The 26,447-nt window shown below is 37.3% G+C and overlaps 2 protein-coding genes across 2 annotated transcripts; one reads left to right on the top strand and one right to left on the bottom strand.

Annotated features, from left to right (window-relative positions):
• Positions 1-583: 583 nt before the first annotated feature.
• LOC133533013 (uncharacterized) lies at positions 584-26,379 on the top strand. Its single transcript, XM_061871924.1, has 10 exons — positions 584-701; positions 2,629-2,779; positions 4,229-4,353; positions 4,591-4,757; positions 18,581-18,682; positions 19,725-19,820; positions 20,571-20,648; positions 21,573-21,666; positions 23,577-23,684; positions 23,846-26,379. Exons 2-10 carry the CDS (start codon positions 2,636-2,638, stop codon positions 23,961-23,963), a joined length of 1,032 nt encoding a protein of 343 aa, XP_061727908.1. The 5' UTR covers positions 584-701; positions 2,629-2,635; the 3' UTR covers positions 23,964-26,379.
• Positions 12,172-13,372, bottom strand: LOC133533014 (uncharacterized). Its single transcript, XM_061871925.1, has 2 exons — positions 12,631-13,372; positions 12,172-12,377 (listed from the first exon to the last, which is right to left on the bottom strand). Exons 1-2 carry the CDS (start codon positions 13,285-13,287, stop codon positions 12,345-12,347), a joined length of 690 nt encoding a protein of 229 aa, XP_061727909.1. The 5' UTR covers positions 13,288-13,372; the 3' UTR covers positions 12,172-12,344.
• Positions 26,380-26,447: the final 68 nt, after the last annotated feature.

The raw sequence follows: 26,447 nt of genomic DNA, 5'->3' as shown, positions 1-26,447 counted from the left end.
CTAGAAATATTCCTGTATTCATGGCCTTCACTAAATTAAAAAAACTACTTTGTCTCACTCCCTGGAGTGACGAAAGCCGCACTTTCCTCACTCCCTGGAGTGACGAAAGTAGGCTTGTTCGAACTGTTGAGGTGAAAAAAGGTTTTCTCTTTTGGTATGGACGAGTACGTACTTCCCTCTTAATTAAATTTAAAAAACCCGCGCATCATTTCTTTCATAGCAAGTTTTGCGCGGCGCGGGCGCGCTATATCTTCTGTTGCCTTCTAATTTCCTTAACAATAATAATAATAATTCTGCCTATATACGCCCCACTGCTGGGCATAGGCCTCCTCTCATGCGCGAGAGTGCTTGGGCTATAGTCCCCACGCTAGCCCAATGCGGATTGGGGACTTCACATACACCTTTGAATTTCTTTCCAGATGTATGCAGGTTTCCTCACGATGTTTTCCTTCACCGAAAAGCTAGTGGTAAATATCAAATGATATTTCGTACATAAGTTCCGAAAAAGTCATTGGTACGGGGTTTGAAACCGCGACCTCCAATTCCCTTACAAATCTTTCTAATTTCCTTACGCCCCCTAATTTGTTTATGTTTATACAATTTACATAACACTCTGTATGTCAGTTACTATTTAAGATTACATCGTGTATCGTTATCCCACAGTTGTTATTTCGACCGAGACCGCTGTAAACAGACCACCGGTAAGCTATTATAAGCAAAAACAAATAATTTAGTAATATTCCATTAGAACGGGATATTTATAGATTTAGAATAAGATAAAATGACATCCTGGTAAGGGCATTTATTCGTGTGATGAGCATGGATATTTGTTCCTGAGTCATGGGTGTTTTCTATGTATTTAAGTATTTATAAATATTTCTATATTATATATATCGTTGTCTAAGTAACCTCAACACAAGCCTTATTGAGCTTACTGTGGGACTTAGTTAATTTGTGTAATAATGTCCTATAATATAAAAAAAAATGACAGCGTGTACAGTAAAATGAAATAGAAATATTATTATTTGCAAGAGCAATGTGCCTACTTCTTCCAAAATTTACTCCAAAATGTGAAATTTATTTTTAGATCTAGGTTTTAAGTTTTGTAGTTTAGTTTTTAGTATATTTACCAAATAAACATTTATTTATATTTCAAGTTAATAATTATATATTGTGATAGGTGTTGATATACACCGTGGGTCTATTAAACCCGACAGATTTGAAGGTGGATTCTTGACCGCATTTAGAGACTAAATTGCTATACAAAGTATCCTGAAATCGATCTTGTTTTAGAGATAATGTAATTTTTTGTCAAAATTTGTTTCTGTAGTGACTTAGAGAACATACTATAGTGATAGTGACTTGATTTAGACATAACGGACAGATATTAAAGTTTGAAAGGAAACTCGTAATATTTATTTTTAGATAAAAAGAACTTTGCTTTTTCGTTGTAATTTTTTTTCATCAAAATATAAAATGAAATTACGTGTGCAGAAAACAAAAATTTATTTTTTCCAGCATAAAAAAAACTGCCGATTTTTACCAAAACTCAAATAATTTTTTTTGCTCCTTATGGCCACAGGAATGCGTGATTAAATAAATAAAATAAATATTATAGTACATTATTACACAAATTGACTAAGTCCCACAGTAAGCTCAATAAGGCTTGTGTTGAGGGTACTTAGACAACGATATATATAATATATAAATATTTTATAATTACTTAAATACATAGAAAACACCCATGACTCAGGAACAAATATCCATGCTCTTCACACGAATAAATGCCCTTACCAGGATTTGAACCCGGGACCATCGGCTTCATAGGCAGGGTCACTACCCACGAGGCCAGACCGGTCGTCAATTCTGTCGGATTTAATAGATCCACGGTGAATATGCCGATAGTACCTACATCATAACTATTACCATGTTGTAACACTTAAAGGAGGTTGTGAATAAGTTTTCATACTTATTTTGTAACTGTTGGAGCAAAATAATCCAGTTAGGAGCAAAGTAGGCGCATTTTACAGTGGGTAATATTTCATTTGAAGAGGAAATTTACGGATTTTGAATAAGATAAAATGATAGCGTGTATTTAATAGGAGTACCACGATATGCCATAAAATAATTCATAAAAAAATTAAGAAAAAAAAAAAAGATTATGATGGTTTGCAATTAGTTTTTGCATACATATGTAAATCGAATAACAATGCAATATTACGAGGATATAGAGCTGATCTGATGATAGAGACAGGACGTGGCCATGGGAAATCTGTGATAAAACAACGAACCTGTGTTTGGTGTTGCTAGAATTGTCTCGATGAGTATTGGTTGCCTGTGGAAAGAAAAGTACAGTCAGCGATGAATGCTGGTCACCTGGTTCTATTTTCCTTTAAAATTCATTTGTAGTTTTACATGTATGTAAAATGTATAATTGTTGGTGCAATAAAGAATATTTACTTACTTACTTTACTTACTTACTTACTTGTGCCAATGACGACATTTTTGCTATAAACTTATTTTATTCTTGTTTCATTTGTACGTCTTAAAAAAATTACAGGTTTGAAACTAATTTACAAAGAACTCCAGTCCGAAACATAATTACCTACCTTGATATATTTGTTACAGTTTAAAAATGGAAGCTGTAGTGTTTAACGGTGCCAACCTCACCTTGAAGTACGAGAGCAAATACCCGCTCCCTAAAATCATTGAAGATACTGATGTCATCGTGAAAGTACATTACTCGGGCATATGCGGCACTGATCTGCACATTATTCAGGTAAAATATTCAATCAAACCTTTTTTTTCATTTCCCACACATCTTCTTCTTTCTTCTTTGCCTAGCCTTTTCCCATGTCATTTGGGGTCGGCTCTCCTCGTCATTCTTCGCCAGGCGTATCTGTTCTGGGTCGTCGAGACATTTGTTTGAGCTTTCTTAAGGTCGTTGTTTATGACGGACATCCAGGTCGTAAGGGGTCTACCTCTGCCCGATCTTTTGGTGCCAACGTTGATGCTCAGGACTTGTTTAGTAATGTGATCTTCTGGCCTCCTCATGACATGGCCATATTTCCCACACCATGTGAGTGTGTTTAAAAAAGGCACCGTGAGTTCAAGTCCTTCTCCGAACGCAGGTAGGTGAGCACTGTGTGGACGGCCGTGCGTGCCCGGCATCGCGAATATTGTTATTTTTCGTTTTGTTGACAAAAAAAATATCGGTGAGTTCTATCGAAAATATCATAAATAGGTAAATAAACACATAACATAAATTTATTGTTGTTTGAGTACCTACCCACAACACAAGCCTTCTTGCGCTTACTGTGGGGCTTAGTCAATTTGTGTAATAATGTCCAATATCTATTTATTATTTATTTATAACATTACGCATATTTACACGCAATATTCATGTTAATAGCTTTTGTGAAAAAATAGTTAGTGTCAGACCAAGCTAAGGTGGCAGCAATTTTTATAACCCAGACGGTGCTAGTGTTATTTTAAACGTCAAACTTCTATAAAATTATGACGCTTACTTAACACTTGCACGGGCTATCAAAATCGCTAACAACTTAGCTTGGTCTCTAAAATGTTTTTATTATGTTCGTGGTTTTTTTATATCGAGTGAAAATGGTTCAATCAGGTTTCTAATCGATGAAGTTACAAGAAAAGCCTCAAGATTACTTTTCATATGTTTTGACTGGAAAGTACTGTATTTACCTTAGTAAATCATACAATTCATACGATATAATGTATTTTCAACGGTTCGTCAACACAAACATCACGCGGTACGACCTCGCTATCGCTACTCGTCGGTAACATCGCCTGAGGGCCTACGCGAACCACGTTCGACGTGTTGTCTCTCTGTCGCACTTGTACATTTGTACGTAAGTGTGACAGGGAGGCAACCCGTCGAACGTGGTTCGCGGTATATAGGCCCTCTGACTATTACTGTTAGTGACGTCACCATGGAAGTACTTTAACAAGTACAAAGTTGTTGAACACTTCATGCATTTTTCAGAACATGATTCTAAATCTAATAATCGCGGACAAACATACATACCTACATGCGTTCATACTAACATACGGGTCAGACTGAGAACCTTTTTTTTGGTTAGTACGCGGGCCAAGCCGCGGGCAAAATCTAGTGGCCTATAAAAGCGCTACTATTTTTCAAAAACTGCTGTCTTAAGTTATTGCACTTTAAGCTATAATAATATTTATTTAATATTTCTAGGGCGAGTTTCCCGCACGTAAGAACCGTCCGCTGCCCATGGGGCACGAGTTCAGCGGCGTCATCACCGAGGTCGGGAAGGCTTCCAACTTTAAAGTGGGCCAGAAGGTCGTCGTGGACCCTAACAGGTATAACTAGTAGCTCTGAGAGCTGTAGACCTCGCGAGCATACATCAAAACTGAATAAATGTCTCCGCCATTTTGAAAAATGATTAAAGACCGAATCAATAAAAAAAATCTTAAAATTATGCTCACAAAATTTCATGAAAATCGATTGAGCTGTAAGATGAGATCATCCGGACATACGAAATCATTTTTGCCCAAGCTGCTTTTTGCTCCAACGCTCGGTTAATTATTTTGTTACAGTGCGTGCAACAGGTGCGATTTCTGCCACAGCGGCAACTACCAATATTGTCTTACTGCCGGCATTAACAGCACTATTGGAATCTGGCGAGACGGCGGCTGGGCCGAGTACGTGCGTTGCCCGGACACGAACGTCTTCCCGCTGCCGGACGAAATCACTACTGAACAAGGTACCTAACAATGCTTCGATTGTATTGTAGGTAAGAAAAAGGCTTAAAAAAGAATATTTCTATAGTAGAGCTGATCATAATTTGCATAAGAGATTGTGGCCGGTATTAACAACACAATCAGTATTTGGCGAGATGGTGGAATGGGCCGAGTACGTACGTTGTCCGGATACGAACGTATTCGCGTTGCCGGACGAAATCACTACTGAACAAGGTATGCACTTTACAATGCTTCGATTGTAGGCGCGTAGGTAAGAAAAAGGCTTGAAAAAAGCAATATTTCTATATTGATGCTGATCATCATTTGCATAAGGGATTGTGGCTGGTATTAAGAACACAACAGTATTTGGCAAGATGGTGGCTGGACCGAATACTTGCATTGCCCGGACACGAACGTCTTGCTGCCGGACTAAATCACTACCTACTTAACATAAGGTACGAGTAAACGTTTACGTTGACGTTTGGATGTGAACTGCAAGTGCTTCAATATTAGGCAATGTTTTCAATGCTGATAAAACACTTCAATTAATAGATAAACGAAAAATATTTATATCTGAATATATGATAATTCGCTCATTGGTTATGGGCATATCATGAGACAAATGGTTAATAATATTTACATTACATATGGTGCTACTTTACCGCACAAGTGCGATCATTAGCACATTACGTAACTATGTCGAAAACTTATAGCGCCATATGTACTGTAACACGTTGTACGTAATTCGCGACGATTTAAAACACTCCCTTCGGTGGTGTTTTAATGTATCGCCACTCGTTTCGAATTCCCAATTTTTCGCACTTGTATCGTAATGTACTATTATGTTCATCGGTTACAAAAAGGACACAAGGGTCATATACATTTTATAGTATGGTTAACTCGTTCGCGTCTTTCCTGTAGACATGGCAATTAGGAAACCTAAAGCAAAAGGCGGCATACATTTTTTCAGTACTTGAGACTCAAAAAATCTGTACCTGAGGCGTTAACTTTTATATTAAGTATTAAGTGCCTTTTGAGGGTTCCGTAGTCAACTAGGAACCCTTATAGTTTCGCCATGTCCGTCTGTCTGTCTGTCTGTCTGTCTATCTGTCTGTCTGTCTGTCTGCCTGAGGCTTTGCTCCGTGGTCGTTAGTGCTAGAAAGCTGAAATTTGGCATGAATATATAAATCAACAAAGCCGACAAAGTCGTACAATTTTTTTTAGGGTACCTCCCCTACATGTAAAGCGGGGGTGAAATTTTTTTTTCGCTTCAACCCTAGAGTGTAGGGTATTGTTGGAAAGGTCTTTCAAAACTAATAGGGGTTTTCAAGAAACATTTTTTGATAAAGTGAATATATTCGAAGATAATCGCTCCGAAAGAAAAAAAATTGTGTCCCCCCCCCCTCTAACTTTTGAACCATAGGTCCAAAAAATATGAAAAAAATCGTGGAAGTAGAGGTTAAGAAAGACATCAAATGAAAACTATAGCGGACATGATCAGTTTAGCTGTTTTTGAGTTATCGCAAAAAGTTTTCCCTTCGTAGTAAAAAGACTTACTTTAATTAGGTACTGATTATGCAAATTTGCCTATTTGTTTAACACGGGTGAAAGGTACCATTTCATCCCTTGGTTAACAATTTACTATACTTTAAGCTCCAGTTTAGCTTATTGTGACGCAAGAGTAACTACGGAACCCTACACTGAGCGTGGCCCGAAATGCTCTTGGCCGATTTTTCTAAAATGTGTTTGACTACCAAGGATTTCAACAATGAAGAGGAAACAATTACTCACTTCATTTTATTGATAAAAACCAAGCAAAATAACTAAATAAGTATGCGTATGACAAAATGTTACAAATAAATTTTGTTTACAGACTTTTCATATGAAATTGAGGGAACGATTAATATTTTTTTACCACACTAGGTGGTAAAGGCGCTCTTGATTGTTCGAAAACTGCTGAGAAAGTTGCATTTTATCCACATGTGGGGTAATCAAATGCAAATTTTGAGTACTTTCATTAATACGGCAGGTAGAATTAACTTTTAAATGATGATTTTGAATGATAAATATTTAATAACATTCATTTTGAATTGATTTGTTTCGATTTTGATGGATATTTTACAGTTAAATATATTCCTTGTTTTGGTATGGCGAAAAATGTTGTATTTGACCCTCGTCTCTCGCTCAGGTATTTTTATTAGCACGAGAGGTTAAACAACAACTTTGCCCCCCTGTAAAACAAATAACTATTCCTTATTTATTAGAGTTTTGAAAGCTTCTTCGCAACTTCTACATTTTTCTCCCATATCCCTTCTCTGATATTGTCTTCTTCGCCTCCTTCGTACAATTTCTCCAAATGATGGTGCCGTAGAGCAAGATAAAACAAACGTAACCATTCTTTGCCATACAACCAGCCGCTCCCGAGATCTTCTAAATTTTTATTTGAAAAACAAATTGTCGATAAAATGTTACAAATGTCTAGTTTTTCTTCTTGACATACTTTCCAAATGAAGTCAACTTTGCGCTCAATAGATTTCAGTTCATTTCGAATTTCGTCTATATTGGGATCTTCGCAAACAGGGTCTGACGAAGTGCTGTTAACTGGTAGGGTCTGTATATTAATACTGGCGGGTTTTGACCAGTATTCTTTTCTATTAGGAGTATCTTTAGACTTACTGTAAACTTTAATTTCGTAATATTTACCGGGGCAGGGAAGTTTAACCTTTCCTTTGCAATTGGTGAAATATCCAAGACCAGCTCTGAACTCGTTCATGCAAGTCACTTGCAAAGATGAAGAGTTTAGCTCTCGTTGAGGCATCCCTGGTAGCTTATATGTCAATTTATAGTTCAACGCCTGCATATTCAGAAAAGCTTTGTCAAGTTCCTTCCAAGTCAAAAGAGCGGTTTGCGAGCTTACTTCGAGCAATTTTAAATCAGCGGGTGACTTAGTTTTCTTAATATGGTTTCTGTTGATATTGTAAGTCTCATTTGAACAATATATATAATTGCAAGACTGCATTACGAAAGTAATGTTTTGCCTTAACGTCAATCCGTTGTGCCATATTTCTGTCAAACTCCATTCACTGCTTCTATTTTTCTTATTCACAATATGATCTTCATAGATACGCATTGATTTCTGATCTGGATCTAAGTAATAAATTGTGAAAGTTGCGTAATCACTCAGCGAGTCCCAATAGCAATTGATTTGAAGATCGTCTTGAACGCACCAGAATTTTTTAGCAGCTGGAGGATGGTCGATAGCAACATCTATACTTGCTCGTCCAAACTCAGGCTCATGTTTGCATGTATAATAGAAGAAACTTGCTGTTCTTTCATTCTCTTTATTCGTCACAATAGTGTCTTCATTTAATTGTATAGTTTCTATATCGTTTGTTGTTTTATCCATGGTAAGTTCTGCATTACCGGAGCATATTACTTCATAATCTTCTTCAATCGGCACAAAATAGGTGACTTTATTCTCCGTCCGTTTATAACGTACATTAGCTGATACTACAGTAATTGCTGGTATTACACCCACAGATAGCGTCGCCGTACAATTGGTTATCACATCTGTAAAATCTTCGCTGGTCTCAGGTGTTGTCGAGGTGATAAATAAGAGTGGACTGTATAGTATAGACGCTGGTTTACTTCAAAAAATACAAGAATACAAAAAGTGGCAAAGTGAATAGTCGTTGGGGAATCGGACAACAACGGTAAGTTTTTTAAAAGCTCTGTAAACTGTCCACGTTTTTGAACACAAAATTGCCATATTTAAATTAAAACATAAAGGCATTGAGCAACGATTGAATTAAACATTTCATTGAATATTTTAATTAAAAAATATGCAATCTGAATGAAATTAATTATTAGAATATTTGGATACATGAAATTAAAATTATATAAAAATGTACAAGGATTATTTTTTATTACACTCCGTAATTAGTTCCGTTACAACGAACAAGGATCAAAAATGGGTGCATTTTTGAACGTTTCGTAACATGCTCCCTGTTCAGTATGCAAGGGCACAGGGAACGTAAGTTAAAGACGAGCGCTGCTTTGAGACTGGTTTTTATTTTACCCTCCACATGCTAATTATATGACAATTCCCTTTTTCAAAAACAGAAAAAGAGAAGAAAAAAAAATACAGACCATTACACGTAACAATCGCTTAAATATAAATTATGACTGAGTAAAATTTTACGCGTAACATAAAATATAAGTTGACATAAATTATTTACTTATTGACTATTAATACATTCGTTTCTGAACATGCAATAAGTTTTATCTGTAATCTCCTTACTATTAAAAAATATATATATATATATATAAAACATCATTGGTGTAAATAATAAAAATACATTACAATTCATTGGCAGGTAGAATCATTAAAGTGGTAAAAAAAATTACAATAAAAAATGCATTTCAATTCATTTCCAGGTAAGATTCTGACATTGGTAAAAATAAATTATATACATATGTTAAAATTTACGTACTTAACTATATTAAAAATTCAATTTAAGATACATAAGTTAAACATTACAAAGACATGCAATTGATTTCCTATACTTGACTGTTAAAACAATCTAAACTTGAATTCATTGTTCATTGACAAATTGCGCCGGGATTAGATTCACTGCATGTAGTTCACCCTTCATGATGTGGCTGGGAATCCCCACCGATCAGGAGGTCGTACTTCCCTGCCGGAACGAGTAGTACAGTAAGTATTGTTTATGGGAACATTGCGAACGTTAGAACCGGTGCTGAGCGAGTGCGGCGGGGACTGCGCGGGGGCAAGGGAACACGTAGGCGCACTGATCAGCTGTGCGTTATCATTACCTATAATTATGTCATCATAATTTGCGCGCGGCAATTCATTATCAACCCTAAACTGTGATTCGACAATTATGTGTTTTCTGTTTCGTCTTACCTCTGTCCCTGACTGTAATTTAACAATGTAAGACCTAAAACTCAGCTTTTTCAGTATCGTGCCAGCCTTCCAAGAATCATTATGTCTAGCCTTCACTTTTTGACCTATGTATAACTCTGATAATTGTCGAGCTCCCTTATCATAATAAATTTTCTGGTTGTATTGGCGGGCCTTCAAGTTTTTGACAACATCTTTCTGTACTCTTGACCTTAATAAAATAGGTGAACATGGAACTATACTTCTTAATTTCCTGTTGTAAAGTAATTCCGCCGGGGATGGAAGACTAGATGAAATGGGAGTGTTTGCGTATTCCAGTAAAGCTAGGTTCAAATCTGTGTTATCAAACGTAGTTTTACGCATCATGTTTTTGAACACCTGTACGAATCGCTCGACTTGACCGTTCGACTGAGAAAACCCAGGTGATGACGTCACATGCTGAAATGACCACTCTTTGGAAAACTGTTTAAAGCTATTCGAGTTAAACTCTGGGCCATTATCACTCATAAGTATTTCGGGAATACCGTGCCTTTTAAAAATAGTTTTTATTTTATTGATGACATATTCGGTTCTTAAGCATTTTAGTTTTACTACCTCTGCAAATTTGCTGTAATAATCTATTAGTAATAAAAACGATTTCCCGCCATAGTGAAAGACATCTACACCTACTTTGCTCCACGCCCGCTTGGGCACTTCGTGTGGTATAAGGGGCTCCTTACTATTTTTCTTTCTATAAGTGAGGCATGCCTGGCAACGCGACAAATAGTCTAATAATTGGGAATTTAAATTGGGCCAGTACATAATTTCACGAGCTCTTAATCGACATTTTTCTATACCTAAATGGCCTATATGGACTTTTTGGAGCATCTCTGTACGCATACATTTAGGAATCACAACGCGGTTTCCTTTCCAAACTATTCCAAAGGCAAGGGTGAGTTCATCCCGCACATCCCAATAGGGATTTAATAACGCATTTATTTTATTTTTATGTGTCGGCCATCCAGACTTAATAACTTTAATTAGTTGCTGTAACTCTTCATCCTGCTTAGTATATTTTTGTATTTCTAAAAAATGTGAATCTGTGAGTGGATTTGACGTGGTAAGCGCACACACCTGCGCCTGCGCCTCGAGATAGTCGCGTGGAACGGAGTTCTCGCTCGCGCCCGGTGCAACTGCACGGGATAGTGCGTCAGCGATGAATAAGTACTTGCCCGGCTTGTAAACAAGTTTAAAGGTATATGGTTGAAGTCTCAATAACATTCGTTGTAATCGCGCAGGTGCGTTTGCTAACGGTTTATTTACGATGCTAATTAACGGTTTGTGATCTGTTTCTATCGTAACGTCACTTCGCCCGTATATATAGCTATAAAACCTTTCACACGCATAAACACACGCATATAACTCCTTCTCGATCTGAGCATACGATTGTTCGGCCTTTGACAGGGACTTTGAAGCATACGAGACTGGTAGATCATTTTGAAGTAAACAGCAACCTAACCCGTGTTTACTCGCATCTACCGAGATAACTACCGGCTTATCTAGACTGTAATATTGTAGTACCGGTGGATTAGTCAAACATTCCTTTATTTTATCGAAACATTCTTGGTGTTGATAATCCCAATGCCATTCTTCAATCAATCTCCTTCACTTGTGAGTTAGTACCCTGATTTTCATTCGAAATTTCTTGAACGTGGTGATGCTCAGTGCTCTCCGATTTCAAGGTCACAGCTTGTGCTCGGGATAATTCTGCCAAATTACCTATCTCTACAGCCTTCGTTAAAGTCAAATCAGGTTCCCTTAACAAGCGTTCCCGTAGCGATCCATCTCTTATTCCACATATCAATCTATCTCGCACTAAGTCTTGGCACAGGTCTTTGAATTCACATTTCACTGCCATTTTATTTAATTCGAACACGTACTGTTCCACGGACTCGAATTCACTCTGATCGCGTGTAAAAAATCTGTGACGTTCGATCGTTAAATTCTTCTTTGGAAAAAAAAAACAATCAAATTTCTCCAACACTTTGTCTACCGTATCACATTTTGTTTTATCCGTAAATTGATCGTACACGTCTCTGCACCGATCACCAATGACGTGAAGCAAAATATTTATCTGCACTATCACATCTTTCTTGCCGATTTCACACGCTGCATAGTAAATTTTAAAACTCTTTTTCCATTTGTCCCACTCTTTACTTAAATTACCAGATGTCACATTTACAAGATTATTTTCAAATATAAACGGCGGCGGTGGTTGCAAAATGGCTTCCATTGTACTTGGTAATTATTTTAGCTTTTATATTGCATAGCACTTTCACTTTTACGTTTTTATTACAGTTATATCTTATCACTTCTACTTCGAATAACACTATTGACTATGAATTAGTAAATTTTAAAAACCGGCTGCGCCATGTTCAGTATGCAAGGGCACAGGGAACGTAAGTTAAAGACGAGCGCTGCTTTGAGACTGGTTTTTATTTTACCCTCCACATGCTAATTATATGACACTCCCGGCCTTGAAGTCTGAGAACTTCAATTGTTGGTCTTCAAGCGAGAGGAGAGATGTTGTTGACTACCCCGTCGGGTGGCCTCCTATCTTCGTCTGTATATGCTGTGCTCCGCGTGCGGACCCGTCGCTGCCATGGATGCCTCGGATGACTCGACCGAGAGAAGGCAGTTTTATCCGTCACGACAACCAGAACGCCGTCCAAGATTTCTCCTGTCGATGAGTGCCACGAACATTGAATTGATGAAGTCCTGGAGTCAGCAATCTGTGCGTGAGGCATGAAAATTGTGGATCGCCCTATAAGGAAGTGGGAAGGAAGTAAGGGACTGAAGCTATTTGAGACGTTTGACATTGAAGTCAGCGGCCTTGAGATTGAAATTGCCTGAATTTGAATCACAAGAGTAGATATTCTTTCGTAGGTCATGTACAAAGGCGGTGTAAAAGATAACTGGATGCTTTCGGTTACCTGCGATGACGTTGATGCATTATCAGACAATATTGTCTGAATGAATGAATGCGCAATGAATCGGCGCAAGGCTGCAATATAAGCATTTTTATTAAAATCTGAATAAAGTAAGAGGTGCGCTGCTTCCGTTGCAAGACACACAGACGCTGAAATAGTACTGTTTTGGCTGGATATCTTGACCAGATCACCACGCAAGAACGCGCTGTTATAAAACTTGAATATTAAACTGAGCAACACTGGATGACTGGGCTCATAATTGTAGCTGAAGTTGCTCAGTCTTCCCCCCACACAAATGAGTTTGCCATCACCGTGAAACGGAGGAGACCGTGTGAATGTGTTTTCTGGTTGTTGATTGACAACATGAGATTGCTCTGCCATTTCTGGCAAATCAACGATGGATCCCCTATCTGGATTGCTTTCTAAGCAACGCTCTATTGAAAGAAACGCAGCTGAAGTACGCTGAAATGAGTGCCCCAGAACCGCAGGCGACTCCTTGAACTGCATGGATAGTTTGAATTGCTCGTCAGGATCAGTCTTTAAAGGCTGCTCCTCACAAACGTTTTGTTCTGACTTAATTGAATCTGACTCCCATGAACTCGGGATGTCAGTATTTGAATATGACGGTATTTCAAGTGAATTGATCTTTTGTAATTTCATGAAGTCTGAATTGTGTGCCCTGACAACGGTATTAGCAGAGCTTACCTCCGACTCATTGATGGGAAAATTACGCCTCGAATACTTTTCAATCAGCACTTGCGCAGACGACATGCTCGCGAAGTAGGTCTTCTCGAAGAGAGCCCACTCCTCTCCGATATCCCCTCCGCTTGCAGACGCAGACAAAATCTCGATGTCTGTCTGTAATGCATCAAATTCATCGTATAAAGGCTCTGTATTGTCAAATCTTAACTGTAACTCGGCAAGCTGCAAATCACTCAATTGCGGCTCGGCTGCTACATTCGAAACGAACTTCTGAAAGGCATTAAGTTTGCTTTTAATAACCCCACGCTTGTAATTCAGGGTCTTAAAATCTTGTTCAGAAGACATAGTGAAATAATATAAATTAATTAATGACACTACTCAAAATAAATTTTAAATTATCTTAGAATGGAATCTGCTATGCGAAACAACTAGGCGCTTAACTTTTATGCAATGCAGACGCGAGATGCAACTAAGTTATGTAATCGCTTAATTACTTTGTTTACGCCTTCCCGGCACACTGCAGTTTACTATAAAAATTGATCGATTAACGTGTTCTCGTGAAGTTATAATGGTTTTAATTTGGAATTAGACTATTGAATTGATAAATTAATGAATATTGTGATTAATAAACAGTTAGGTATTAAGTTTGATTTGAAGTGAAATTGTGAGATGAAATGTTATATATTGCTATGAAATGCGCTAAGAGGTTATATCTGCCTACAATTCTGAATACCGCTAATGAATACTAGTGAATATCTACTTTCTACTGACCAAATGATGACAATGAAGGCAATGAATTTACTTTCTGCACTAGATGGAAAGGTAATGAATAATGAATATGGTTCAACTGAATATGGATATGGATATGTTTGAAATGTATGGATAGTGCAGCTACAACAAACAAAGGAAATGTGAATTGAAAGGAAATGGAACGATCTCACAATTTCGTGCTTGTTCCTTCTGTGCTGACTGCCTCTGGATCTGAAGAGCACTGCTGTCTCATTCAACTGCAATGTTGGTTGATGTTGATCCCCACTGGATGCTCCTGGACTGGTCTGGTTGGTGCTGGATGGGCTGGATTCCGTAACTGACTCCGGTTACGGCTGGATTCCCACTGCAATGGGATGCTCCGTGTGTTCGTCGATGCTGTATTCACTCGTCGTTGATCCTGACTGCTGGGACGCGATGAGTGTCAGCTCTGGAACTTGCACGTAGCTGGATGTGCCCTACGCCAACCTGGATGACCCACGGCTTCACTGGAACCGTTGAATATGTGGAGCACGACTCGATGCCACAATCTTGCCTTCTCGTAATTCAGAGGCTTCGTAAGGACCATGTAAAATCCAAATTACGTATATGGATTCCAAATTGCAAAAAATCAAAAAAATACAAGAAGTGACAAAGTGAATAGTCGTTGGGGAATCGGACAACAACGGTAAGTTTTTTAAAAGCTCTGTAAACTGTCCACGTTTTTGAACACAAAATTGCCATATTTAAATTAAAACATAAAGGCATTGAGCAACGATTGAATTAAACATTTCATTGAATATTTTAATTAAAAAATATGCAATCTGAATGAAATTAATTATTAGAATATTTGGATACATGAAATTAAAATTATATAAAAATGTACAAGGATTATTTTTTATTACACTCCGTAATTAGTTCCGTTACAACGAACAAGGATCAAAAATGGGTGCATTTTTGAACGTTTCGTAACACATCTATGCACGTGTAACGGTAAAATAAATCTATATTAGGCTTCTTCGTAGTCAGCTTTATCGTAGTGTTACTAACTATTTGTGTAAGCTCTACGCTTTCTTTCCTTCCAGTACCTTCAAGTTTAATATTTAGATCTTTGGAGTTAGTCCCTGTACATGATATAGTGACATCATCACCGTATTTTGCTTCGAGGGAATTGAAATTAGAGCCATCTACATCTTGGAATTTACTCTGATTGTCCCCCGCAGTTCCAGAGATGGTAACGTCCGGTCCGTGACAAGCGCTCGCGAGGCGCAGCGCGAGCGCACACAGTATGATAATGCGCATGTTTACGCAGAGTTATTGTAACGACCTAGTGCTTGTATGATGTCAGTCTTTTATAGGACTCCCAATTGGGTATATTAGGCTCATTAATTGGCAATAGGGATGTGTATAGTCAGGTTGAAAGGCTTTTGTTCTTATTTGATTACTTATACTATTTTTATACTAAGCATACCACCAAACTAATGGTGAGCAGTCGCCTTAGTCTTTGGACGTCTGCAAGTATAGAGGGTTATATTCAGGGAAAATAATTATTTATTGCTATTATGTGATTTGCGCTTTTTTTTTAAGTTATCGGTTAACTTCACGCTTCAGAATATTACGCTCCATGACTCGCTGGAAAACCTTGAGTTTGGTTTATGAACTTTTGTCAAAGACCAAGTTTGTGTTCCATAGGAGGATGGGGAGAATGCACATATCCATGAGTTTTCATTTTAGTGATATAGAACCTCCCTAAACATAAAAACTTCGTCGTGCATCCCTAATATCCTTATTGTTTAGATGGACTAAGTCCTGTATGCCGATTCGGAACTAACAATTTATTATGATGTTGATCTTGTTTTGATACGACATTAACATATTAGATAGAGTTGTGGCATCAGGTGCAGTAGGTTAAGCCCGTTTATGAAAAATTGTAGCGCATTTTTACACAAATTGACTAAGTCCCACAGTAAGCTCAATAAGGCTTGTGTTGTGGGTACTTAGACAACGATACATGTATATAATATATAAATATTTATAAATACTTAAATACATAGGAATCCATGACTTAGGAACAAATATCTGTGCTCGTCACACAAATAAATGCCCTTACCGGGATTCGAACCCAGGTCCATCGGCGTCATAGGCAGGGTCACCCACTAGGCCAGATAGGTCGTAAAAATTTATAACCTAAAAAAGGAAAAGTCGCAAAATTGTATTTATTCAGTTTAAAAAAAAAACTATAGAAGAACTGCGAGCCATGACAAGGTCGCAACATGTCAAGGCCAAAACAATAACAAAATGTTAAATTTGAATTAGAACTGGCTTCCGTACTAATTGCTTGGGATAACTCTTTATTGCTCCAATAATAACACCAATATTTAACAATTAAACACTATTTTTCTACTTATCGACTGTAATCGTTGAATTAAGATTTCGTATACTAAACTATTATTGCGTACTCTTCATGTAGTAGCTCATAAGATTAATTTCGATACGCTGTAGTCAGCTGTAAAAAAAATATCAATCACGTGCCGCTGCACTCCCATAGAAAAGACTAAACGGGAGAGGGGCGCGGGGTCGGGCGGAGTCGCGCGTTTATGTATTTTGTACTAGTACCCCTAGTGTAAATAAATTCTATTTCGAAACGTGACGTACGCGTTCGCGTTTAGTCTCATTTTGTATTGGATTTAGAAAGAGCGCGCCAAGCGGGACGTTTTGGAAACTCAAAATCCTATACAAAATGAGACTTAACGCAAACTCGTTCGTCACGTTATGATGTCGACTAAATTTACATTAGGGGTACTGATTATTGTCTACTGAGATACTTAACAATCTTCATATTTAGGTTTTATAGTTAAAAAGTATTATTTTAGATGATTCGTAGAAAAAGTATTATATACAATAGTGATGTAATCAATCTTTTCAATCTCGTACCTTACTTAGGCAACTCAGCGCGCTTCGTTGCCTAAACACGGTATTCGACTCAAAAAAAACTATTCTCATATTGCATAAAATAATATTTTGCAAGCGCGCCAAATATGTCATATCAAATATTATTGGTATAAAACAAATAACATTAAAATTAAAAACACTCAAGATAATAGAAAGATTGCGCTTGCTTTATCTCCTTTGGTCACGAATACAGTTTATAGTAAGATAAGGATTAAATAATAAACTTTATGGTTATTATTTAATATTCTTGTATTATAGTCTGTTGGTGGTGATTAAAATTGATAAGTATTGACGCAATTTATTACAAGCTTTTCTTTAGGGCTCCTCTACACGATGGCCCATCGTAGGGATCTAAGGGACGCAGCTATGGGGTGGAATGAGATAGCAATATCACGTGCGCCCTCTAACGCATAAATGTGTCCCTTGGACTGGCCTACGCTGGGCCATCGTGTAGAGGAGGCATTAACTTACCCTTGGATTGTTAGTGTGGGTCAAATTTTGGAAGCTAAATTTGACCCACTTCCCCATTTCCGATTGAGCTGAAAATTTTTATACATATGTAAGTCGGGTGGCAATGCAATATTATGGTACCATCAAGCTGATCTGATGATGGACACAGGAGGCCATAGGAACTCTGTGAGAAAACGACGCCACCGAATTGTGTTTGGATTAGTTCAGTTCAATTTCTTTTTGGTAGAAAATATTTTACAGATCACACAGGTACATTTGAAATTATGCTAAATAAAAATACTCAGGTCAAAGTTTACGGTTTCTTATGAGGGAATTATACCACGTGATTGTCCATAAAAAAAGAGAAAACGTTTTTCCGCTTCTAAATATTTTCCATTCTCCATGATTTTTAAAGTATGTTATTGACACAATGAAAAACTAGGTTTATAAGTTTTCCTTTTTTTTAATTTCTATAGTAATTTTTTTTTAAAGGGAAACCTACAGGTAAAGTTATATATAATGCTGAAGCGATCGACATCAAAATCAAAGTGGTTTGTTAAGATTTGGTTAGTGGAAAACGTGTTCTTCTGAAATGGAATTTCTTAGAAAAATTACCGTTATTTCGTTAGATTTTAAAAGCTATTCTTCCCTCTTAAATAATAATCGTGCAATAGTTCTTTATCAATCAATATCAATATAATAATTTAATGTTTGTATATTTTAGGAAACACGACATTTATGTAACGTATTTTACTTTGACATGCATAAACTGTGTTAATGCAAATAATTTTCACATGCCGTAGGGCCGAGCATATCTAGAGTCAATAATGTACACTTAATGATATCTAATGTACCATATATTCTTGTGAATAATTCATTTCATTCATTCATTCATTCATTCATTCATAAAAAAATATGTTTCATAAAATCATCAACAGAACATGCTTGGTCTAGAAGTAAACATTTAAGTTTTTTAGCGAATATTGAATCGTTTTCTGTAAACCGAAATTTACTTATTTCTGTGAATTAAGTTGCCTGTTGAAAGAAAAGTATAGTCAACGATAAAATGCAATTTTTGATCAAAAACCTTATTAATTTTCAGGAGGTCTTTGCGAGCCTTATTCGTGCGTCTCTCACGGATTTGACCGAGCTTCCCCTCTGCAGATTGGCGAGAAGATATTGGTGGTCGGAGCTGGCATTATTGGTAATTATTACATTTTTTTTTCTTTTCAACAATTTTTTTTATTTTATTGACAATAACAATATACATAATGGATATATACAGATGATTACTATAACTAGCTTATATCTAAAATAGGCCCTTGAGGCATTGTACCAAGGATGCTGGCGGCATTTCCTCGTTGTATCGCAATACTGATACGTTGTGCGAGGAAGCCGCCAGCTCTTCGGTCACCAGTTACGTCAACCAGACGTTTCGCGATTTCTCCAAAAAACTTGTGCGCGCTGGGACCCCATGGACCTAGGGTTTCAACATATATTTATTTACAATAACAATATACAGAATGGATATATACAGATGATTACTATAACTTATTACATTAACATTTTTATTTTTAAGGGAACAGTACCCCTAGTGTAAATTTAGTCGATAGCGAAACGTAACGTACGCGTTTGCGTTAAGTCTCATTTTGTATGGGTTTTTGAACAGCGCGCCAAGCGGGACGTTTTGGAAAGTCAAAAATCTCATACAAAATGACACTTAACGCAAACGCGTAACGTCACGTTTCGCTGTCGAAAATATTTACACAACTTAAACGTTTTTGTGCCTCTAAAAAAATGTAGAGTAATATCGAAAATCACTAAAAACCAGTACTTGTTATTTCTATATAATAGTTAACAAAAGGTGTACAATTTCATCGACTTTAAATCTATCAATTTGTCATTTTTGCGACTAAAATCGATAACGGTCTTTTACATGGGATTCGGAAATTATTATAAATACCCTAATAATTAATTATTTATTTTAAGATTAGTTTTATTTATTTTTAGATTTAGATTTTAAGTTTTATATTATGTATTATGTTGTTGTGAATACCTATATTAAATAGTCTATTATTTTTGTATTAGTATATTTTCCCTAATAACTGAATGGTTTTATATAGGCGCTATATACAAATCATTCCCATCTGTGCCCGCCTCTCGTCTAGTTTCATGGGTTTTATAATTGCTGAGATAAATCAAGATATCTGACGCCAACATTTACAATGTCTTAAAATGTGTTCCAGGCAACTTGTGGGTGACGGCGCTCCATCATCAGGGCCACAGGGAGGTCACGGTCTCAGAGATGAACAGGTCCAGGCTGGAGATCGTTAAGAAACTGAGTACGTGTACTTACATAACTTACATATACCGTAAAACGGGGCGGAAAGATACAATTTTCAACTTACACGTATGATTTTTAGCATGGTTGTCTGGTGTCCGCAATTTTTTTGATAAATTTAGCCTTAAAATGTAAATAAATTAAAGTGTAAAAGTTAACTTAAGTTGTTGAGTCTGGGTTAGTTCGTCAATTTTCATTTGTAAAATATATTTTTGTTCACCGAATTCAGCGAAATTGAAAGAAAACTTGTTTTTCCCATATTCTTACAACTACTCTATAAGGCATTAGAAAAGGGTTTTCTTCTTCTTCTCCCTAACGTTTGTCCCGGCTTATTGCCACAGCTCATGGGAGCCTGGGGTCCGCTTGACAACTAATCCCTAGAATTGGGGTAGGCACTAGTTTTACTAAAGCGACTGCCAGACCTTCCAACCCAGAGGGGAAACTAGGACTTATTGGGATAAGTCCAGTTTTCTCACGAAGTTTTCCTTCGCCGCGACTGATAAATATATCAAATAGGTAGGTACATAAGTTCCGAAAAACTCATTGGGCGGGGTTTGAACTCGCGACCTCCGGATTGAAAGTAGCATGCTTATGTGTGTACCTATGTCTTACTAATATTAATATAAATGTGTTGTTTTGTATGTTTAGACGTTTGTATCTCGCACAACGCCTGAGTGGATTTTGAAGCAATTTAGCACACAACGAGGTATAATAATTAAATGAAAATTGTAATCAAACTGTATATTTTCAGACACTGGATACAGGCTCATCTCTCCTGACGTGCTCGCCAAAGAAAACAAACTGTATGACGTCATCATTGATTGCACGGGTAAATATTTATTTGTTTATTTAAATTTTATTGATTAAATATGTAACACAGCATTACAGTAAAACCAAGGTACCGTGAAACTACAAAATAAAGAAAGTACACTGAGAAAAATACTAATTAAAGGGCTCCTCTATACGATGGTCCAGCGTAGGCCAGTCTAAGGGACGCAGCTATGCGGTGGAATGAGATAGCAATATCACTTGCTCCCTATTACGCATTATTCATTGGATTTGGGCGACGACGTAACAGCGTGGCTCCGTAGCGTCGTCTGACTCTGTGTAGGATACGGCAGGTTGCCCCGGAACCGCCGAAACACCACACCCTTCGGCCAGAAGTCCGCGCTTGCGATGGTGTCCTGCAGCGGGCGCGTCGCACCACAAATGAACTGAAGTGCACATAGTGACGCGTCTGGAGCTGGTGCACCATCAGCGTGTAGCCAGTATATATTCCGTTTATTAATAGGCTGGTTACCTAACCAGCCAAGATGCTGATTCGAAGTTAAATTTTCATGTAATAAATATTTAAACGAATATGGAATAACTCACGTAATTATTCGTCGCTATTGGCGACACTTTTCGAACCCATCAGACCCCGATAACCCCAATAAATAATTATGTGTGTGGCTGCTGAAGTGGTGGAGTATGTACACCAGAAGATCGGCTACACGCTGAAGGTGTTCCAGCTTCGATCGCGCCACTACGTGCACGTGCACTTCAACTGTTTAGTGGTGCCGCTGCAGGGGACCATCGAGGGCACCGACTTCTGGCCGAAGGGTGTCGTATTTCCGAGGTTCCGGAGCAAACTGCCGAATCCAATATCAGACCAGATGATTCAATAACGGAGCCACGCCGTGTGTCCGCTTAAATAGTGTTTAGCTTGTACCAAAAATGATTTTTTTGCCAAAACTTTTTTACATTTATACAGGCGTCGGCAAGGTGATGGAAATCAACTTCAACTACCTGAACCACGGCGGTAAATACGTGCTCTTCGGCTGCTGTCCCCCCTCACACCAAGCCTCGTAAGTTATAAACTAACTAACTAACTATTGTGGCGCAGTGATCCAAAGAGGGTCTTGGCCTCCAAAACGAGAGAATGCCACCTGTCCCGATCCTGTGCCACTTAAGTAATGCACTCGTAAGTTATGCACTTTTAAAATTGCTAAATTATACACCGTGAGCTGGAGAAACATCAGATTTTAAAGGTGTATTCTCGACCGCATTTAAAGACTAAAATGTCATAGAAAGTTTCTGAAATCGGTCTTGTTAACCGACTTCAAGATTTCAAAAGGAGGAGGTTATAATTTTTTTTTGATGATGTCAATTCTTGTGAAAATTTGTTTCCGTAATAACTTAATGAACCCTTTTGGACCCGGGTATGTCCTTAAACTACGTCCAAAAGAGAGGTATGGGCAATGTGAATGTCATCCCGCCTTGTGTGGTAGGGCACAGCACAGCAGATGTCATTCCAGATCTAGAGCAGAGCCCAACTGGGGAAGTACCTCCACCTTACAGAAAACCGCAGCCAAATAACACTTGACCCTACTCATAGTGTTGTGTTCCTGCCGGTGAGTAAGGTTGCCAGAGCTCAACGAGGGGGGTGGGTTAGGGTCGGCAACGCGCATGTAACTCCTCTGGAGTTGCAGGTGTACATAGGCTACGGCGACTGCTTACCATCAGGCAGGCCGTATGCTTGTTTGCAACCGACGTAGTATAAAAAAAAAAATGAAAAACGCCTTTTTTACTGCGACGCTGCCACTATGTGACTTGGTTTAGTTTTGACACCTACTGACAGATATTAAGAGGGAAGTATACCACGTGAATGTCCAGTAGGGCTAAGATGGTCGGCTGTTTATCATTTGTCACCATGCCTGTCACGTTCTAACAAGTATGTTAGTCCGAAAGTGACGGGCATAGTGACAAGCGATAAAAATAGAACCATGCTGCCATTGCATATCAAAAGAGAACACGTTATTCAACTTCTAAACATTTTCCATTCTCCATGATTTTTTAGTATGATATTGACATAATGAAAAACTCGGTTTATAATTCTTCGTATTTTTCAAAATTTGCAAAAAAAAAGTTTTTTTTTATAGCGGAACCTACAAACAGGGATCGGAACTGGTTTTTTGGAAAAACTTTGAAATAAACATATATTTCGGTTTATTTTATACTCCAAATATAGGACTCGGTTGTGTTTTTAGATAACGACTTCGTATTATGAGATTGCCCAATTAGAAATGAAATAATTAACAAAGAACGAAAAAATACCGTTTTCGTTCCCATACAAAAAATACCGGTTTCCGATCCCTGCCTATAAACCTAGAATATATTATGGTGAAGCGGTCGACATCAAAATCAAAGTGATTTGTTAAAATTTAGTTAATGGACCGTTTTCTCCCGAAATGGAAGTTCATAGAAAAATTACCGTTATTTCGTAAGATTCGAAAAGCTATTCTTCCCTCTTAAACCTATGGCGTGGGGTGTCATTGGATAGACACTTCAAAACTAATATCTTAAAAAACCTTTATTTAAAAAAAAAAAAAACATTTATTTTAGACCGATAAGATCCATAAATTTTGTTAGTAACAGGAGAATAATTCTTACACCCTACGTTTGTACCAATTAATTTACATAAAACACAATTAAATAATTCTTACACCCTACGTTAGTACCAATTAATTTAATGAATTACATATTTTATTAAGTAATTGCTCTGTAAAGGAAATGAACATCCTAACTTTTGAAGAAAAACTACGAAAAAAAAACATGAAATGTGTGACCGCAGAGGGGCATACATTGTATGTAAAATTTGAGCTCCAGGGGGGATGGGGGCAGCTGCCCCCCCCTGCCTGTACCTGTCTACGCCCATGTGATTGAGAGAGATTAAAATATTGCCGACTTGATTGTACGATTGATCGTTTTTCCTCAGGGTTAACCCGTACGAGATCTACAACAAGGAAATCACCGTAATTGGCGTCAAGATCAACCCGTACACATTCCCGAAGACCATCGGATGGCTCAAAGCCATGGGAGAAAGGTAATCAAATAATAAAATAAAATTATAAACAGAAAAAGATGGTATACACATACAGGGTGTAAATTTAGTCACCTGCAATAATTGAATATTGCAGGAAATAAAAAAAATGGCAAATTTAATAAAACTATGCAAATTTTAAACGTTTTTTTTTCTGTTTTCAGATACTTGAATTACGAAAACCTGGGCATCAAGACCTACAAATTGTCGGAGTACCAAAAGGCCCTGGATGACTTAAAGACTGGGAACATCTCCAAGGCTCTGTTTAAAATGGTCAAGTAAATTATGATGATGAGTCGAATGAAGCTTTAGGTTACCCCACACTAGCGTCTTTTGAACGTCGGCGTCTGATCAGCGCTATGGAATATGACGTCGCTGCGCAGTGGCGTCAGCCGTACAGTTGACTAGACCCTTACGTTTTTTTTACAAGATGTTCATTTAGTCACGTGCAATAATTTACGAGGTGAATATAATTATAGGTCAGGACATTCAAATTTTGTACAAATATTAATGAGACTAAAGGCTATATTTAAAAAAAAAATATGACCCTCCTAACCATTTAAATTCTTGTAACAAAAAAAAATTAATCACCTGTATAACAAGTTCGGCTCATGGTACACACACCATTTTTTTTCCAAATATGAACCAATTTATATTCTACATCATATGAAAGTTTTATCGACCTAGCCCAGAAGGAACATTGCGAAATTAAAATGAATGTACTATTTAATAAACAGAGGGATGAAACTTTTGTGCAGGGTATTACCTCCTCAAAAGGCATTGTTTGATTATAGTTTCGACCCAAAAACACTGGGGGCAATTTTTCTGAGGTTATCCTGCTATGCCCTTATTGCAGGTGACTAATAAACACCTTGTATTGTATTAATGTATTGTGCTGTGTGGTAATGTTCTATATATTTAGCTCCTTGTACTACCTGTTGACTTTTATGAGTTCCGCATTTCCCGCTACCCAAAGATTGTCTGAAAGAGATCGCTTTTTAGCAATAAGAACCCTGATGTTATTTAGTTATAATTTGTCTTTTAAATTTCCATTGTAATTTTACATGTAAAATGTATTGTCATTGGATACAGACTTGTGGAAGGGCCTAAATAAGTCAAACTATGAAAAACTAAAATAGTACGTTCATTTTTAGGGTTCCGTAGCCAAATGGCATAAAACGGAACCCTTATAGTTTCGCCATGTCCGTCTGTCTGTCTGTCTGTCTGTCCGAGGCTTTGCTCCGTGGTCGTTAGTGCTAGAAAGCTGAAATTTGGCATGGATATATAAATCAATAAAGCCGACAAAGTCGTACATTAAAATCTAAAAATTTAATTTTTTTTAGGGTACCTCCCCTACACGTAAAGTGGGGGTGAATTTTTTTTTCGCTTCAACCCTAGAGTGTGGGGTATCGTTGGAAAGATCTTTCAAAACTAATGGGGGTTTTCAAGAAACATTTTTTGATAAAGTGAATATATTCGGAGATAATTGCTCCGAAAGGAAAAAAAAATGTGTCCCCCCCCTCTAACTTTTGAACCATAGATCCAAAAAATATGAAAAAAATCGTGGAAGTAGAGCTTAAGAAAGACATTAAATGAAAACTATAGCGGACATGATCAGTTTAGCTGTTTTTGAGTTATCGCAAAAAGGTTTCCCTTCATAGTAAAAAGACTTACTTTAATTAGGTACTGATTATGCAAATTTGCCTATTTGTTTAACTCGGGTGAAAGGTACCGTTTAATCGCTTAGTTTACAATTTACTATACTTTAAGCTCCAGTTTAGCTTATTGCGACGGAAGAGTAACTACGGAACCCTACACTGAGCGTGGCCCGACATGCTCTTGGCCGGTTATTGTAGTTAGATAAGAAAAAGTGTCAACCATAACGAACTGTCATGTCTGACATGAGCAGCCATCGTTGGAGTTTGAAGAAAACTCTGGATTCAATCCAGTTTATTCCACCAAAATACACTACACAAACTTACACACTAAAAGATTTAGAATATTATTAGACCTAAATATGATTAAATAGTAAATTATGAGTGACAATGTTTTTTCTATTATTCGAATTTTTAAACAGTCAAATTGCTGTCAGTGCTTCACCTACTTACATTTTAGTTTTACCTGGTAAGCAGAATAATTATGAGTATAACAGAACGCAAAATAATTATGAGTATAACAGAACGGTTACAGTGTACGGTTCAATTTGTAATGGTTTATGGTTAATAAATTAACGTTAGGCCTATGAAAGGTAGAGGCAAGGAACAAAATCTCCTTAGGCAGAACTGTTGCAAAAGTGTCCAGCTGTCAGCTATAACTAATAGTTCCAAATTTCTCCAGAGTAGCGCTAGAGTAGCTGAGAACCTAGGCGTTATTGACGGATTGTAGTGCGCTGTCTATGGTTAGATTTTTTCCTCAAGTATTCTAGGTATTGTAGCATCACCTATTTATGGTTTTTTTCGGACTATTTTGGTATATGGAGATTATGTTCCTTGCCTCTACCTTCCATAGTTCGGCCAACACTGACGCACATAACTAATATGACAGGATTTTTCTGCTATTTTTCTTTTTTCTATGTATTAAGTATTTTGATCGTTTTTTTTTTTTAATTTAACAATGGCTTAGTACACTGGATTGATTCGATTTTGTATATTTATTTTGTAACATTATCTATTTTCTGTTAATAAAAATTATTACTAGTCTTAGTATTTTATTTATAAACTACTTAACTTTTACTACTTAAAATTAGTTTTCCATATAGCCTCGGTG

This window comes from Cydia pomonella, chromosome 28 (assembly GCF_033807575.1).
Source record: "Cydia pomonella isolate Wapato2018A chromosome 28, ilCydPomo1, whole genome shotgun sequence".
NCBI classification, from domain to species: Eukaryota; Metazoa; Arthropoda; class Insecta; order Lepidoptera; family Tortricidae; genus Cydia; species Cydia pomonella.
This window is presented reverse-complemented; position numbering and strand designations above follow the sequence as displayed.